The sequence below is a fragment of the Vanellus vanellus genome (assembly GCF_965231255.1).
Source record: "Vanellus vanellus genome assembly, chromosome: 1".
NCBI classification, from domain to species: Eukaryota; Metazoa; Chordata; class Aves; order Charadriiformes; family Charadriidae; genus Vanellus; species Vanellus vanellus.
Window position 1 is genome coordinate 118,850,897 of NC_138905.1, and position 17,775 is coordinate 118,868,671.

Below are 17,775 nucleotides of genomic sequence, written 5' to 3' on the forward strand. Positions count from 1 at the left end.
CCAAAGAAGAGTCCTGTTTCATCCCCACAGGGAGCACAGCTATGAAATCTGTTTAGAGTGCCTCTATGAGCTTAATCAATGAAATTCTGTGATTTTTGGACTAATCTTAAAATTGTTGACCTGTCCGCTTCTAGAAATATATAGGCCACCTGAAACTGAGATGATAATTTTTAACCAAGGATTTAGTTTTTCTTTCATTAATGAAACCTACCACTTAAAGGAATGTTTTTCTTCCCCTTGTCCATTCCTTTTCTCTCCAAAGTACCTTTTGCCACATGAAAGTAGATTTTTAAATAGCAGAAATTCAGGAGGCAGGAAATTCTCATGGTCTTTGTAACTGCTGAGTCTGATTCTGCCTCAGCCTGCAAGCAGTTTGAAATACGTGTTGTAACTATTTGAGGACCTTATTACGTGAAATTTAATCTCTGAGAACTTAGTGCTGAGATGGAGTGAATGGTAGGTCTCTCCTTTATTTTTCTGCAAGTCTACGTTTTATTTTTTTATATTAATTCAAAAAAACAGTGATTCCATTAACGTAGATGCCTTCATATCATTACATTCCTATACAGTAGGTGTTACAGGAAGGTGCACCAGTGTATGTACTTCTACAGATGTTGAAATCATGATTTTTACTTGTTAGAAATTGTTGAGGCAAACCTGAAACATGGTGTTAAAGAGTTCATTGGAGGTCTCAAGTGGCAGTTGAGATATGTTTGCTCTGAGTACAAATAATCTGAAGGATGAAAGTGAAATGCCTGCAAGAGGAGAGAGAAGAGAGGAACTCCTGCAAAAATGGAGGTAGAACTGGAGAAAACATTGTGGAAGCATGGCACTGTAGAAGGGTAGCAAATCTCAATGTAAACTAAATATTCACCTCCAATTTATGTCTGGTGTGAAGAATCTGGTCTGTGTAACATATTCTTACTCAGATTTCTCATCCTCAGAAGAATGAGGAACAAGCTTTCCTGTGCTATTGTTGCCCATGAAAAATGTTTGCTATCAGGTTGAGCTGTACTTTTCCTAGACAACTAAGAAGACTTCTTCTCTTACAATTGTACAAAACCACATAGTACACAACTGATTATTCGGGGTACCTTTTCAGTTAAAAGAACTTGCATTTCAGCTGTATGTGCTTAGGGAGGCAAATGACCTCCCATCCCCTACATATCTAGAATTACTAACTTTTTGCATTATATCCTCTGATATGCTGATGTTGTCTCTTAATAGCCCATTTGTAAGTTTGATTGCACTTTGAGTAGCCTGGTTGTAACTTAAATTTTCGTATGAGCCAGATAAGTGAATCAGTGCTCAGCAGTCATCTTAATTTGGTAACACTTAGTTTTGGTAAGTTCGTAAGTCCTAACTGGCTATTTAAGGATTCACGGAGCTTTCAACTATAGAGACTTTGGATGAACAGTTTCTGTGTGTATGTTGTTTTCAGCAGTCCAGTATGATAGGATCTAATTACACTCAGAAATACAAATAGTGTAGTTTTTAGATAATGTTTCTTAATTTTGTTTCTCCATTTCTTTTGAACTAGGCAACCTGGATATCTGGGCTATTACTGTGGAGGAGAGAGCTAAACATGATCAACAGTTCCATAGTCTAAAACCAATATCTGGATTTATCACTGGTAATGAAATAGTTTTTATTTCTAATTTCATTTAATTAAATATTAACTAAAGAGCCTAAATATGCCTGGGAGACATTTGGGCATAAGAATTTTTTAAAATTGAACAGATCTTACTCATTTTATATCCCATTTTTCATATGCCTTGCCACATCAACCCCATCTTTTCTGTTATTTTTCTGATATTTACCAGCTTTATACCTGGTTTATGCCACTTGATTTTTCTGTAAGTAGAATTAAAATTATTTATATCTGTGGCTCTATAAAGCAGTTCTATTGTGTAGAGCCAGCTGATATTTACAAACTGTAGAGTTAGAATTCAGGATATGGAATCACCCTGATGCCTGGTAATGTGCTCAGTGAGTTAACTCACCATACTGTACTTCTGGCTGAGATGGGGTTAACTTTCTTCATAGCAGCCTGTATGGTGCTGTGTTTTAGACGTTTTTGCTATGGCTGAACAGTCCTTGCAAAGCCTCAAGGCTTTCACTGTTTCTTACTCTTCACTCCCCCAACCTCACTGGGGGTGGGCAAGAAGTTGGAAAGGGGACACAGCAGGGACAGCTGACTAAAGGGTTATCCCATATCACCACGCTTAACAAAAACTGGGGGTTGGGTGCGTGGTTGGAGTGTTGTCTTCCAAGGTAGCCATTGCTCAGAGAGTGAGCTTGAGGGAGGTGGTGAGTGATTACTTTTGCAGTGCTTGGGGTTGTTTTCTACTCTTTCACTTATTAAACTATCTTTATTGTGACCAACGAGTTTTCTGAGTTTTGTTCTCCCTGTTCTCTTCTCCATCCTGCTGGGGGGAGGGAAATGAGTGAATGACTTTGGTGCCTTGTTTCTGCCTGGGGCCGACCCACCATGCGAACATACTAATAGATTAAGAAGTCTTTTTAAACAAAGATGTATCAATTTAACTGAAATCTGTTTCAGAAACTGATTGTTTAAACTAGTGAAACCAGCATGGATGACCTCTTAAAAAAAAATCTAAATGGCAAAATTGATTTAAATTGTGGGAAGCAAAGATGCAAGTAAAGGAATTGCACTGATCCTACTAAATTTTCATTGAACACCACTAGTGTGCTTTGGTTTTAAAGGGAATGGGGTTCCTACTCTTTTGTTTGTTTTGTTTCATTTAATTTTCTTCAGTGCTATCTCAACTCTGATGCTCAATTGAGATGAAATGTATGGAAGTGTTTTACCTTGCTTGCTGTCTGATCCATCAAGAGGATTTCCACAGTGTGAAATCAGAATCAGATTCTTAGCAGAGTCTCGTCACAGTCATACCTCCAAGTATACAATTTGACTGTTTCTGCTCTTGTTACATGACAGATATGGTACAAAACACTAATCCTTTTGACCTCCTATGATATTTAGTGCTATTTCTAGTCTGTTTACAACTTTCCTTTACAGGCCACAACACTTCCAAGTACCTAATCCTTTTGTAATTGTTTTGCTATCCTTACTTTTAATTGATAGTTGGAAAATTACTTTGAAATATTCCCTTGCTTTCTTTAATGGTGGCTTATCTGGTTCGCATCAGGGTAAAGACCACTTACTTCAGTTTGTGCTAGCTCACTGGTATTGTACTTCCAAAAAATCTAAGATAGAGTTATATTGATACATGCTTTCCTGGAAGAAAAAAATTCCTTCTCACAAGGCATATGATTCCTGCAAAGAGAGCCATTAACACAGATTAGACACTGTGAACCGTGAGTTTCCTATTGCCCTAAATGCTTATGCCCAGTTGACTTCATGTGCTGCTGACTGTTGCAGACTTAAACACTGTGTGCTTGTTGGAAACACCTGGTAGGTTTGAAAGTGACAAAATAAGTTTAAATCTCATACTCTTGTTATGTATGCGTAGCATTAAGTATTTATGGGTTTACTGTTGCTTCTGTTTTAGATATTTTTGACTCATGATTTCCTCTTTCTCTTACAGGTATTTTTAGCTTTTTCTGAAATGATGTCCTATTTATTTTATAGGTGATCAAGCTAGAAACTTTTTTTTTCAATCTGGGTTACCTCAACCTGTATTAGCACAGATATGGTGAGTATATGGGAGGGGATGGGAGAATTGCAGTTATGTCACCGAGTAAAGTTTACTGGTACAGATTTGGACAGTAACTGTATTTCACAGTCTGGGGTCTAAAAATCACCAATTTAGTGCAGTGTGCCTTCCAAAAGTCTACAAGGCAAATATGCTTTGTAGTACGTTTTAGCTGAGTTTTTAAACTCAGTTCAGTTATTGGAAGCAGACATCCTTCTACAAATGGCATTTTTGAAGTTGGCAATATGCAGCCCTCATCTCTAATTGCTAAATGCTTTCAACTTTATTAAAACGGTACCAATACAATCTCTAAGCACAGTAATTAGTATTTAAATTCTTCTAACAGGGAGCCTATGTAAGACTTGCAAAATTTGTTATAAAAATTGAGACTGGCATAGACTATTTTCATTGTAGTTGGGAGATGTAGCTTGAAAGCTTGAAATTTTTACCATTCCTTAGTGAGTTTAGACAGATCAGAATCTACTTTGCTGTATATCACACATCACAAAATTTTCTACAATCTGCCAGTTTCTTCATGCAAGATTCCAGTTGTTTCTGTTCCCAATTATATGACCCTGCCAGACTTGGACATGCTAATTTGCATAGATTATTCATAATTTACATTGTATTACTACTAAAACTTTTTTTTGTTGCTATACAGAGGCAAATAATACTGCTTTTTCATTCTACATCGGAAAAAAGCAGCAGAGGGATGGATAACTTGATGAAACTGTTAAATTTTCCTCTGTTGTTGACTGTTTGAAAGAGTAGTTTATTGCAGTTATAAAAACTTTTTGTTGTAGTAAGGACTTCTAAAGACAGAATCTTGCTCTGACTGGAGAAAGAAGAGAATTGTTTTCTTGCAAGAAAAACAATTGCTTTGAAAATATGCATGCTTTTAAATATATAGCTTATTTTCTTTTCAAATTATCTTCATCTTATAAATATAAAATCTGGTCTGGTTATCTCATTTTCTGAAGACTCGGTAAAAGTTCAAACATCCCTTTGGAACTTCTCATGCCTCTTAATTAAACAGGGAAAGAAGCTTTGTCTGAAACAAGACATCCTTTCTCCAAAAATGTTCCGTAGGCATTAGCTTTAAATAGGTGTTAACAAAACTAAACAGTTGTAAATAGCTGACTAGAAATCTCTTCCTCTCTGAATTATTCAGTTTTTCAGCCTCTTGAGAGGGAGAGAATCATTCCACTAGTTCTGTAGTTGTCATAGAGACAAGACCTGAACTTGCACATTTTTTTAAATAAAGCTGAACTAAAACTTATTCATTCTGCCTTTATAAATCATAAAAAAGCATGAATACATCCCTTTCTCACTGTCTCTCTTCTTTTTTTCGATCATCTCTGAATTAAGAGAAGTAAATATTTAAGTAAAAATCTAGATCACTTGTATATATTCCCTGTTGGAATTAGAATAACCAAGTAGGAAAATAGTCGTGTAGTGGTAGTAAGTCCTCTTAAAAAGACAAAAAAAACAAAAAAGGAAAAAAAGGAGGAGAGAAAAAAAAAAAAGGAAAACCTCCTTCTTTTCCCACAACTTGAATGATTTAACTCTTTTGATCTATCAGTGGATGTTTGTAACCTACCACAGATTACTGCTGTCCTACAGAAACAGTAGAAATTAAACTGTTCAGTGGCAAGAAGTCCTTTGCAGCCTGCAAAGGACATCACAGTATGCTCAAGACTGCATTGAAAATTGTGAATCATTGTTTGTCTTAGCTCCCAGGGGTAAGATCTCAAAGTAGCATACTTGCTTTGTGGATTAATAGCAATATTCTAATGTTGTGTATCTAACTATTAACATTTATATAGATCTGTGAGTACTTTAATAGAGGTGGCAATTCTGGAGTAATAAGCCCAGAATCCCTGTGAGAGATAGGAGCTGCGCAAAACTTCCTTTTTTATCAGTATTCTTTATTTCTTGAATAGATGGAATTATTTTCTTTTTTAGGTAGCATTTGATTATTGGGGGGGATACAACAGCCTTTAAGGAAGGAAAGTTGTTATTCTGAGTTAGAGCAACTTGTAAAACTTCAAATTCATTTTCTGATCCTAGAAATATGGAAGTGTATGTATGTTGTGTTTTGGAAGCATTTTGCTATTCTTAATTAGTCTATTTATTTTTAATACAGTTGATCATATCAATCTGTCTGCAAGATAGGAACCTAGCATTTGTTCATAAAGGATTACCTACAGCTGTATGTAGTCAAGCTTATGCTAATACAAAGTTTCACCTGTTTTGTTGGCTATGGAAGTTCTTGTATAGAAAAACACAACTGGCAAAGGAGCTGCAGGGGTAATTGGCTTAATGAGTGAGTGGCCATATTGCTTTCAGAGCTCTCTGCAGGAAAAGCAAGCCCTCTACCTCTATGAGTTTCCAAACATATATCTCACGAGAGAGAGAATTTTGTATGCATAAGTGAGCAGTATAAGGCTTTTCACTGTCTTATATTTTAATTTTAATTAAAATTGAATTGCTGTTTTTGTATCATGAAAAAATAATTCTCACTAGAACTTCAAGAAATGCTAGCTAGCAAGCTGAAGTACCAGTTAAATGTCTTCTGCCTCAAGAGTTGCTTTGAGAATATTCTGCAGTTGGTGTAGTCGTTTTCTAAGATGAGACTCTAAGGAGTATATCTTATTTTAATTTCTGCTATTAATCAAAACTTTCCCAGAATTCATATTTCTTAAAAATAGTAGCTGCATGGTTTTTAGCATTGAGAATTCCTGTGTCCCTTCTACTCATTGTTCATTTAAGAAAAAAGAAGTCTCTGGGACCTTAAAGGGAGCAAATTAGTGGAATTATTATGGTCTGTCGTGACAACTTCTTTACTGTTCTGCCCTTTACAGGCTTTGGAGTCTGCCAAGCTGGTAATCTATTAAGAAGCCTCTAAGTAGGCTTTGAATTTGAGACTGCAGTGGCTCGGAAGATAACTGTTTTTAAGCAGGCAATAATCTGGCATTCTTTTAAAGCCCTTATGAATGGTGGCCTCAAAAAGCATATTCTGTGTGGCCTGTCTCTCTGGAATTAAATGAGAACTAAAATAATGCCATCTGTTTTTCATGCATTTAGAGTTACTTATTTTTTCAGGACAGACTAAAGCCATTGGTTGACTTACCTATTTCTGACATACGCTTCCCTCATAACCTTCTTAAATTTGTGTCCAAGTGTGGTAGTGAAAGATTATGGGTGGCAATTCTGTTAGTTGTAACTCTTACTATACATGCATTGATTAAGTGACTGATGCTAAAGACCTAATTTCTCCTCTCTAATTATGGCTGAGTTTTTTAATGCAATATGGGATTGCATAATCTTATATGGGAATATATAGCTAAATAAATCCAGATTTTTTTGAACTGCAAGCAGATTTCTTTGTTTTAACACATTGTTATTTTCATGGAGGTGGATGTTTTGTAGGCTAATCATAAGCATGCTTGACAGAAAATACTATGCATGCTTAGTTTCTGCACCTCATAAATGCAAAAATAATCAAGTTGTCTTTGCATTCTGCAGAAAAGAGGAGGGAAAGGAGGAGGAAAACATCTGTAGGGGAAGAATTTTATCAACACCTGAAACCTGGCATTGTGATGAAGCCTACTGCAGCTATTCTCATTAGAAAAACCCTGTTATAAACACATGCCTGTTCTGTAAAATATAATAAATATTTAGTCAATGTTTAATCTATTTACCGCTCTGCACTGGTTCCGGCCAGACCTTAAATGAAACATGTTTAAGGACATTACTTTCTTCCAAATTTCATTAGAAGCGGAACAGTGATGTTAGGTAGTGTTTCCTGTCAGCCACTCACTGCGTTTAAGGTGATGTTTGTTCAAAAGTAGCACTGTAACCTAACAGCATGACGCTAGGTTCAGTAATTAGAAACAAAAATTTGTCCTATTTTTGCACTAAAGATTTTGTCACACAAAAGCTGGTTTTTGTTAGCATGCTGTAAAAATGTGTATAAATTCTGTAGTGTGCACGTAATTTTTCTCACTGAAACTTGTGCTGTTAATTTAAGTAATAAAGCCATTGACGTAGAGTAAATAAGTTGAACAGAAGGTCAGATGTTAAATTAAAAGCTACTGATGATTATGTGAATAGGAGTTCAATTAAAGCAATGAGACTGGTGCATATCAAAGTTTTTTTATTACTGGACAGTTAATATTTTCTCATGTGGAGTGCAAAGACTTACTGTGTTCTAGAAGAACACTGTAAACAGTTCCTGGAGAATCAAGGTCGCCTACAGTGTGATATTTACTTTTATTGCATTTTCATGGCTATGCATATAACAGGTTGAGGGACTCTGCCTGTGCTTTAGTAATGGAAAGGCTTAAATTTTATAAACCAAAGTGTTTGCAGTGTAGAAGCTACTTAGGTTGAACAAATAAGACAGTTATGAATACAACTTGTGTAATTACTTTGCTTAAATGCAAAGATGTAAGGAACATTGTGACTATTTGAGCTGTCAAGTCCAGCTATGGACTGACTTCTCTGTATGTTGAGGAACAAGTTGTCTTTGGGAGGACCACTGACTGCTTGGAGTGTAGTCAAAAATCTGCTAGAATAGGTTCATCCAGATCAATTTCTCTAGCTTTGTTCCTATGCACATCCTTAGCTTGCCTAGATATATAACCCTGTCTTTTACTGCCCGTTTCCACTGGGCAGAAGAATGGCTAAGCAAGTGTTGAACTAAACTTTCATTAACCCCCACACCCCATTTCCCTTGTTGAATATTTTTGAATTTTCCTTAGTTGCCTTCAAAAAGGTGTGGTGACTGCTTGTAAGCATCAACTAAATGAAGTTAATTATCTGCTTTTGGTTTCCATTGCTCTTAATACTCTGTAATTTTCTAATGAGGCTTTCTTACCCTCAGTACTCATTCACTGTATGTTGGTTTACTTCCTAGTGCAAAACCCACAAAAGGGAGCACTTCAGAAAATACATTTAGCCATTAAGTTTCTGACATTCTAACGTTCCAAATGCCTTTTGCCTCTTGAATGTTTTGGGTTTGTAAGACTTGCAGCATGTATTTCTCCCAAGTGAGACGTCACTGTTTATAGGTGGTGGCTAATAGATGTTATATGAACTGTTTGGGTTGTAAAAAGTAAAAGGTGTATGAAGAAGAAAATTAAAATGTACTGAGTAATACTATTCCTTGTAAGCCTAAGTGATGATTTTGGGCAGCAAAAATTATACAGCATGTTGTGGGACACTTCCATGCTATTGTTGAAAAATAGGGTGGATATTCTTAGTTGTCATAGTTAAACTGTGAATTCCTTCAGAATGGATTTGGGCTTTTTACAGGAATTTCAAGTTAATATACCTATTTCTGACATAGAGAAGGTTTTAGAGATATGCAAACATGTCTTTTTGAGTTTTATACCTGTTTCATTGTATAGGAGGAAAAGAACTACATACTGCATACCTGCAGTCTGTTTGCAGGTTTGCACATAGTGGCTTGTGGTATGTACACCTCACTGGACAGAAAAATACGATGGAAGCTAATAAACTCTTAGAATTTTTTTGTCTGGAGAAAGCCATTGTACTTCAGAATTACCAGAACATGGATAACCTCGGTAACAAAATGAGAAGCCTCCTTTGTGTTTTTAACTATTTTCTAGAAGTAACTATACCTCTCATTTTGTAATATACTTTTTGCATTAACAGCTAGTGCAGTCTGTCCTTGCAGTTGCTTAACACCCATAGCAGAGAAGCTCCTCTACCTTCACTAGGGTTCTCCCACTTGTCATGCTTTTGTCTTCACGCAACTTACAGAGACGTCTTCCACTTTAACTTAGGTTGTCAGTACATCAGGAGATACCAGTGTGTTGTTTGCTCTTTGTGGAAGAGTGATCAGAAGCTGAGATTCTAGAGCAGTGGTGTTCTGCAAGGAAAAGAAGAGACCCATTTCAAATTTGTACTTCTCTTGGTCCAGGTTTGCCATGCTTGCCTTCCCTCTTCCTTCTGCTGGTTGAACTACCATATATCAAGTTTAACTGCTACAGTAGGATCTTTTTAACTGATTATTTGTCAAATGAGCCACATACTAAGCGATCATGACTGAATCTTGAATCCAGATCACATTATGCTGTGTGGGTCCCAGAATCAGTTTTGTCTAAGTTTAGGATTCCAAAGAATTGCTGGTAGTGGGATTAGAGAAAGGTTTAAAGCTACTGAAGAGTAGGTAGATTTTATGTGTAAACTTTGCTGAGATGCAAAGCTTCAGGAAACATGACCTAGAAGTTCTCACAGCCAGAACTTGTTCTTCAATGAAATATATGTAGTAATTCAACATCTTTCAGGGAGTGGTACAATGTGTACTTTTCTGTTTTAACTGCAAGCCTCAGAGTCTACAGTTTCCTCACTAGACTTTCTCTTTTGTCTTTAAATACTGCTGCCAGATTTTCAGTAGTGTTATTTAGCCTTGTGACATCAAAATTGGTGGATTAAGACAGCTACACTGCTGAAAATGCTGTCTTATAAGTATTGGGAAGGGTTGGAGTGTCTCAATTTTTGGGGAAATGCGACTGGTGATCTAATCCAGGGGAAACTCTTTAAGATGTATGGTTGGCCTGTGGCAACCACCACTGCCTTTTTTTTTTTTTTTCAGTTTTCCTATGTTTTTTTTTAGTTGGTTTGAGAGGGGTTTCGTTTTGTGAATGTTTGCCACTGCATTTACCTGTCTATCTACTTATTTAAGTATCAATTATAAATAATAGTCAATTTATTGCAGTACTTTTTTGATAACTTTTCACATACTTACGTGAAAGCTTTCCTTGACAGGGATTTGATCAGAAATAAAGCTCTAGTTTAACTAGACTGCCTGTGTCCTTTTTGTTGTCACATCCGTGACATGTAAATGTACGCATGAACTTAAAAATATATATAATTCCAATACTGAAATGTGTACTTAATTCTTCAAATCATTGCGAAGAAATAAGCATAATGTTTAAAACTAAGTTTACAACCAATTACATTATTAATGTGCATTTACTCTGGGTTTTGGTTTGCAATTGCAGGAACTAACATTCTTCTTCCTGCTTGTCTTCCCCCAACCTCCCAGTCCTATTCCCTGCTGAGCATGGTTTTCTTAACCATCAAATGAAGAAACAAAAAGAAGATTGTTTAAGTCAGACTGCTTTACATGAAAGCCTATTCAAGGTCTAGGCTCAGTGTTTTATCTTGAGTACTATTGTTTAACTGAAAACACATATGTACACTTGCAGATATAATGGTGTTTAGTAAAGTGCACAGACTTAAAGAATATTTTATTTTAAGTGTAGCTAAAATACAGCTTTGCAAACTTAGTCATTTGATTCCCTGAGGTGCTGTTTGTAGTACCGTGTAGTTTCATTTGTGTGATTTTGCAAAGTTTTTGTAGAACTACATTAACCTTTCTTCTCTAGATGCCTCACTGTAATTCTTTTGAGTTGAAAAGTGACTTTAAAAATATTCATTAATCACTCCAAGAAAGAAATCAAGAAGCTCGCGGTTTAAACAGTGTCTTGTTTCATGACTGTTTTTACCCTGGCATAATTATTTTGAGTGAAAATTAGTTAGTCTTGAATTTACGTGCCTGTGTGCACATTCCTAGGGCAGTTCCTGAAGTTCATAATTTAAGAGTCTAACTGTGAAAATCGTGTATTTTGTAGGGCTCTAGCTGACATGAACAATGATGGGAGGATGGATCAGTTGGAGTTTTCAATAGCTATGAAACTTATCAAATTAAAACTACAAGGTTATCAACTCCCATCTGCACTGCCTCCTGTCATGAAGCAGCCACCTATTGCTGTGCCTAGTGCACCAGGATTTGGTAAGCTCTTTGTTTTCCTCCTTGTTAGCTTGTATTGTAGCAACCTCAGTTGAATTTCATTGTCATTTTGCAATTCCTAAGAGAAAATTTTAGGAAAAAGTACTTCTAAAAGTACATGGACTCAAAAACAAATGCTGCTACATGCATGCACGTCCTCAAAAAAAAAAAACCTCAATGAGCTTTTGGCACCCTTTTGCTTTTGAATAACATCAATTCAGGTGCTGTTTGCTTCAGGTCTTATAATGCTCTGTGTACATTGCAAACAAAAGTGTTGGTGGGGAAAAAGGATGGATTGGGTAGCAGGGCTAGTGCATTCCAAAGTGATGGAATTTTTATTTGAACTGTTCTCATTAAGGGATCTGCAACTTTGGCAAGATTAGCTATGTTTTTCTTGACTTTTACAAGTCATGGTAGTAATGCACCCCTCTGCTTTTATTTTATGAACACTGCTGCACTGGTATTAGCTAGAATAGCTGCCGATTCAGTTCTCGTGGTTAAATACTGCCGAGGTTACCATAATTTTAAGGAAAAGAGTAGGGAAAATGGCATGGTGAGAGGAAAATAACTAAATGAAGCTGAACCTCATGTTTGACACCTTGTTGTTCTGTTGTATTCTGTAGTGAGAGGTTCTTTACCTTTCTGTTTTAGTCGTTGCTGTGACTCAAGCTGATTGGTGCCTGAGAATCACTGCTGTCCTTAAGAGAAGAGAATAGTGCATTTGATAAACTGTGGTGTTTGATCAGTTGTAAAACTTGTGAAAGCAACAGCTTTATTTCTGACTGTAAGAAATCAGTGAAATGGAACAGAGCGGTATTTGTTAAGTGAGAAAAGTCAACCCCCCAATAAAACCAGCAAAATCTGTGATTTTTCTTTTTTCTCATTCACTGTAGACTTGATCTCAGCTGTTTGCACACACCCTCATTCTTCCCATTGGCATGACTGGACCTCCTTAACCTCCCTGTTACCCATGCAACTGTGCTTACACCTAAAATACCTCATTACTGTGCTTTACCCTATTAGCTTTGCACTGTTTCATCTTGACAATAGGCTGCAAGCAGTTATCCTGAAGCTTGTTCTTTTCAGCTGTGGCTAAATGTAGGCTTTGGGTTCATTACTCACTGGAAGTTGACAGTGCTGCTCTTCGTTTAGTTCAAGGCAAACAATTCTTTTCTTCAGCAAATGCTAATAGACTTTTTTTGGTCAGTGTTACATCCAGTGTGATCTTATATGCCTACATTATAAAGTGGTATGTTGTCCCCTCTGCATTGTTTTATGTTCCCCTGCCATGCTAATGGTGCAGTGGACTGTAAGAGTTCTTTCAAGGGGTGTGTGGAAGTTTCCATTTCAATTTGCTCTTTAATTCTGCATTTACTGCTGGGTTGCAGGCTGCAGTTAAATTGTTGTATCATATTAGGAGTCTCTAAATTAGAAAAAAATATCTCCTTTTCTTGCCCATAGGTATTGGGGGCATTGCCAACATGCCATCTCTTACAACTGTTGCCCCAGTGCCAATGGCATCTATTCCAGTAGTAGGAATGTCTCCACCATTAGTATCTTCTGTTCCTGCAGCAGCAGTACCTCCCCTGGCTAATGGAGCTCCTGCTGTTATACAGCCTCTGCCTGCTTTTGCTCATCCTGGTATGCTACATACTGAGACTGTTTACTCTCTCGCTATTAACAAATTATTTTGCCATTTTCTTTGGATCTAGAGAATGGTAGACATGGAATTAGCCATTCTAACTTACTTTAAAGAATGACTTTGGGTAAGGACTGTGCTTTGGTTTAGCCCAATGTAATTGGTTAGCAAACTTGTATAAAAGTTAAAAGAAGAAACATGGACATACCATACTGTAACAGTCAGTCATGTTAAGCAAAATATTAACCCTGTTATAACAGCAGTGTGATCAATCTAGCTTGTCAGTAAACTGTTGCCTAGAAATTGGTCCTCTCCTATCTATTTATAATTATTGAAGTACTGCTCTTTGTTGGGATTACTTTAAAATACTGGACTATGTATGATTTCTAACATTAATCACAATATAATTTGATATCAACAGAGTTTGCATAAAACTGCAAGAGTAAAAAGACATGAGAGAAGTGCTGTGTGTTTTCACCTATTTTGTTGACACTGTTAACTTAATATTTTTAAAAGGGATAACATCAAATACAAGCATTATGGTTCTTCTGATAGTAGGAACTGAATGAATGTCATTGGAATTCTACAGTTTAAAATGCTCGTACTAAAAAATACGTGTATTCTCTTATTTCCAGCCACATTGCCAAAGAGTTCTTCCTTTAGTAGATCTGGTCCAGGATCACAGCTAAACGCAAAACTGCAAAAGGCACAGTCGTTTGATGTGGCTAGGTAAGTTGGTATGGAATGAGTGTTTGTGTGTATCTGGTTCCCCAGAGCTAGAAAAAACTACTCTTTCGCAAAGTTGTTTTCTGAAATAATATTTACTTGCAGAAATCAATTCCTGCTGAGATACTACTTCAGGATTTCATAGGATGCTGTGGTTTTACAAGGAATGCTCCATGAGTAGTGAATCAATGAAATATAATAATCAACTATTACAGTATGTGTTGACACTATTTTCAAACTCTTGAAAACTCAATTTTTAGAAAAGCATTTGCTTCTGTAAACATAATCTGCATTGTGTAATACAGCACAGGCACTCTTCCTGTTAGTGTGAAAACATAACAAGTAATGTTCTTTAAAATTGGGAACTCTAGGATTATTTTTAAAAGCAAAATATTTAATAGTTTTTATATTTTAAATGTACCCCACATAACTGTTTCTTATATATTCTTCACATTCTGCATGAAAAATCACCTAGAAGGCTTTTAGATTATTTCAAGGCCTAGGAAAATGTATGATTAGGAAAAATGTATTTTACTATGGTCTGAAGAAATGTATCAAACAAAATAGAACTTCCTTAGAGGAGGTAAGATAGTAATTTCCCGAAGTCTTTAGAAATCAAACTTTCTCACAGGTCTATACTACAGATTTTTTTTCAAGAAGAGAATGGCTTGGGACATTATTTAGTTACCTATTTTAATTCTGATTTTTCTCTGCAGGTTTTTCATGTGCCTTAGTATTAGATAAGTGACACTACTGATTATTGGCAAACAGAATTAAAAATCTTTCAAAACAAATAATTCTTTTTATCTTTGAAATCTAGTACTGTCAGGAACAGAGTAGTGATGCTCTGATATAATTTTTAGAGGTACAAGAAGTTATCTGCTTTGTCTATAACACCTAGTATTTATAAAGAATGAAGTTCAAGAAACTTCAGCTGAAATGGCTTCTAGATACTCCATAAAAGGGCCATGATAATTTTTTGCTTAGCTATATATGAATCTTGGTAGTCACTCTTATTGCCAACATAGGCCTGAGCCTCAGATGAGATGAAATTGTGTGGTTCTCTGAATCTGTTTGGGCCAGAGTTGGAGCTTCCTTAGCTCAATTGCTGTTACTTCAGTAACTGTGAAACACCTGCCAGCAATGAAGGGGTTATTCTTTCACAGACTGCTGCTAATGCTGAATGGTTAACTGGTGTGTGTCTTCAAGTTTTATTTTGGAGAAATAGATCGCAAGGTCATTGATTTGCAGAGTTTATGGAATGGGGAGAAGAAGAGCTAAGTTCATTCAAATGAAATGTAAAGTTTAAGCTTTTTTTTTCTAGCTGAGAATTATTTTGAATTTCAAGAAGGGTGAAATTCCATTTGTGACGCTTTTATCGCTCTGTCTGCCGAGTCACCAGTAGTGGACTCTTGGCATGCATGGTGTTTGGCATACATGAGTCAACTGTTTTGTCCTCCAGCATTTTTTCTTCCAAAACTACCATTTAAGTATCCAAGAAGGAAAGTTTCATTACTTAATGTGTGGTAACCTTACCTCACGTATCAAGGTACACATATATATGTAAGACAAAAGTAGACAGTGGGGAAACTCCAAATTTAGCAAAACTGGTGAGGAAGGAGTTCACATGGATAAAACTTAAATAGTGAGCTTTTTTTAAAGTTTCAATTCTTATTTTCATTATTTAAGATGCCGCTTGTTTTTGCTTAGCTCTCATGAAAGAGTATTATTAAAGCACATTAGTTTGGAAATAGGAAATACAAATAGAGGTATTAGCTGTTTTGGGTCTTTTCATGTGAGAATGGGATATAAGGTCAATTAGTAGAGTATTCATATAATCCTTCTCAGATCAACTTTGAAAGATCTTACCATGGTATCTGCTTAGTGGACCAGTGAAAATGGATTTGTTGGGTTTGGTTCATTCTTTTAATTGTAATTTGTCATGCTGTTACAAATGCTTATTTAATCTGGCTGCTTTTTTTTTTTTTACCTTTTTTCAACCTTAACAAAAAGGACAAATTTTGAATGTGCCTAAAGGCAGAAAAACTGTGCTTATTGTTTTTTCAGTATGAAGACTTGTCAGCCTTCAAGCATGGGAAATTATAGTTACAAATAACAGCACTCAACCTATTATGTGAATGAATTAGAGCTGGGAATATTACATTTGTCAGTTGAATTTCATTATGAGAAACTTTGATTGCTTTCAAGTGTAGCTTTTTCACACTTTTTTCTATGTTTTCAGCATATTTTACATTTGTTTTCCTTAACTTCTGAGTTATTTGGCTAAGACAACCAGTTAAAGACAGGGTAAAATGAGATACTACTTCTGCTGACTGTGGTAAGGTGTTTCCTATTATACATTTAGGTAAAAGCTTTTAGCTTCTCTGAACTGTTTAGGTTACTTAATTCTCTGCTAGTAAAGAAAAAAGCCTCTTAGGCCTGACATTCAACTTTACCAAAAAACATCATCTAAGACACTGAATTATGATAAAAGTTTTCAAACAAGAAGTAAAATCTGTTGTGGTTTCACGAATAGAAGGGAATATTTGCGAAAAGAAGAATTTCAGGTGTAAAACTTTATCTCTGTGCAGCACTTCATACTGTTGTACTTGTTAGCTTCATGTGATTAAATTTAAAATTATATTTCTGCCCCCCCCCCTTACCCCTTTTCTAATTCTAGTGTGCCTCCTGTGGCAGAGTGGGCTGTACCTCAGTCATCGAGACTGAAGTACAGACAGCTGTTCAATAGCCATGATAAAACAATGAGTGGACACTTAACAGGTATTGAAGAAGTTCTTGTTGTCTCCTTTTTTCAAACTGTAGAAGGCCAATTATAATAGCATTTAGAATGCTATTCAGATAGTAAGAGGCTCTCATCTCTCTGTTGCCACCGTCAATATTTTTCTGTTTGAATCTCCCAACTGCTTAATGATCTTGTTTAGAAGCAAATATTCATCATAGCTGAGATCAATTTATCACCTTCTTTCCATTATCTTCTGCAAACAAAATTGGCACTGGAAAATGATTCTTGGAAGTGGTACAGTAGGTTATGTGAAAACTCAGCTGTTTACAGTGTTCAGTTCATCCACAGAAACAAACTAGAATGGTACACTGGCTTAGTTTTACTAGTTCTGGGAGCATCTGGGAGCATCTCTTTGCCTTTCATAGCTTTTCTTTTTTTTTTTTTTTAAATCTGAGTGATTGTTGAAGAGGGGAAGGGTTATGTATTTTCCTTTGGGGGCTGAGCCTAGTTCACGTTGATAACGTCTCTTCAGTGTTACCTATTCAGAACTAAGGCCTGCTTGTGCAGTAGCTACTTGGTAATGCAAGGAAAGGAGAAAGTTGCTTATTTGTTTGTTAATCCTTGTTTTACTTTGTTAGGTCCACAAGCAAGAACTATTCTCATGCAGTCAAGTTTACCACAGGCTCAGCTGGCTACAATCTGGTAAAAATAAATCTATTAATTTCCATCAAACTGGAAACTATACTTAAACTTCTATACTGTATATTGTGGGGTTTTTTTCCTCCCTTTTCAGCCTTCCTCCACTGATAAATCATTATACGTTGCTCTTCTTGATGTATAACTTCGTAAAACAAAACCTGCACTGCTATGGTTATATTGATATTACTTCACAAAAGTAAAAGAGCATCTTTTATGCTATGCATATAGATGTTTTGTAGGTTGGGTTTCAATTGTGGGGTTTTTAGGCAGACCAAATGTTCAGCCTCATATGTCTTCCACATCCCTGGCCATATATGATACAGCACCGGTGAAACTTATACATTTGCACAGGTAGTACAAAAGGAAGCTTAATCCAGAACCATACTTTTTGGGGGGCTTGGCTGCCTTTTACATGAGTTTCTAAGAGCTTATTTCCAAGGGGCTGGAGTTACATATGTTTAAA

The 17,775-nt window shown here is 36.1% G+C and overlaps 1 protein-coding gene across 1 annotated transcript in view; it reads left to right on the forward strand.

The window, feature by feature from the left end:
* ITSN1 (intersectin 1) overlaps positions 1-17,775 on the forward strand; it is a 140,558-nt gene that overhangs the window by 35,421 nt on the left and 87,362 nt on the right. Inside the window, exons 3-9 of the mRNA XM_082478940.1 lie at positions 1,541-1,633; positions 3,617-3,680; positions 11,348-11,508; positions 12,967-13,146; positions 13,780-13,873; positions 16,551-16,651; positions 17,252-17,315. Coding sequence (XP_082335066.1) covers positions 1,541-1,633; positions 3,617-3,680; positions 11,348-11,508; positions 12,967-13,146; positions 13,780-13,873; positions 16,551-16,651; positions 17,252-17,315 — 757 coding nt within the window. The remainder of the gene's footprint in view (positions 1-1,540; positions 1,634-3,616; positions 3,681-11,347; positions 11,509-12,966; positions 13,147-13,779; positions 13,874-16,550; positions 16,652-17,251; positions 17,316-17,775) is intronic.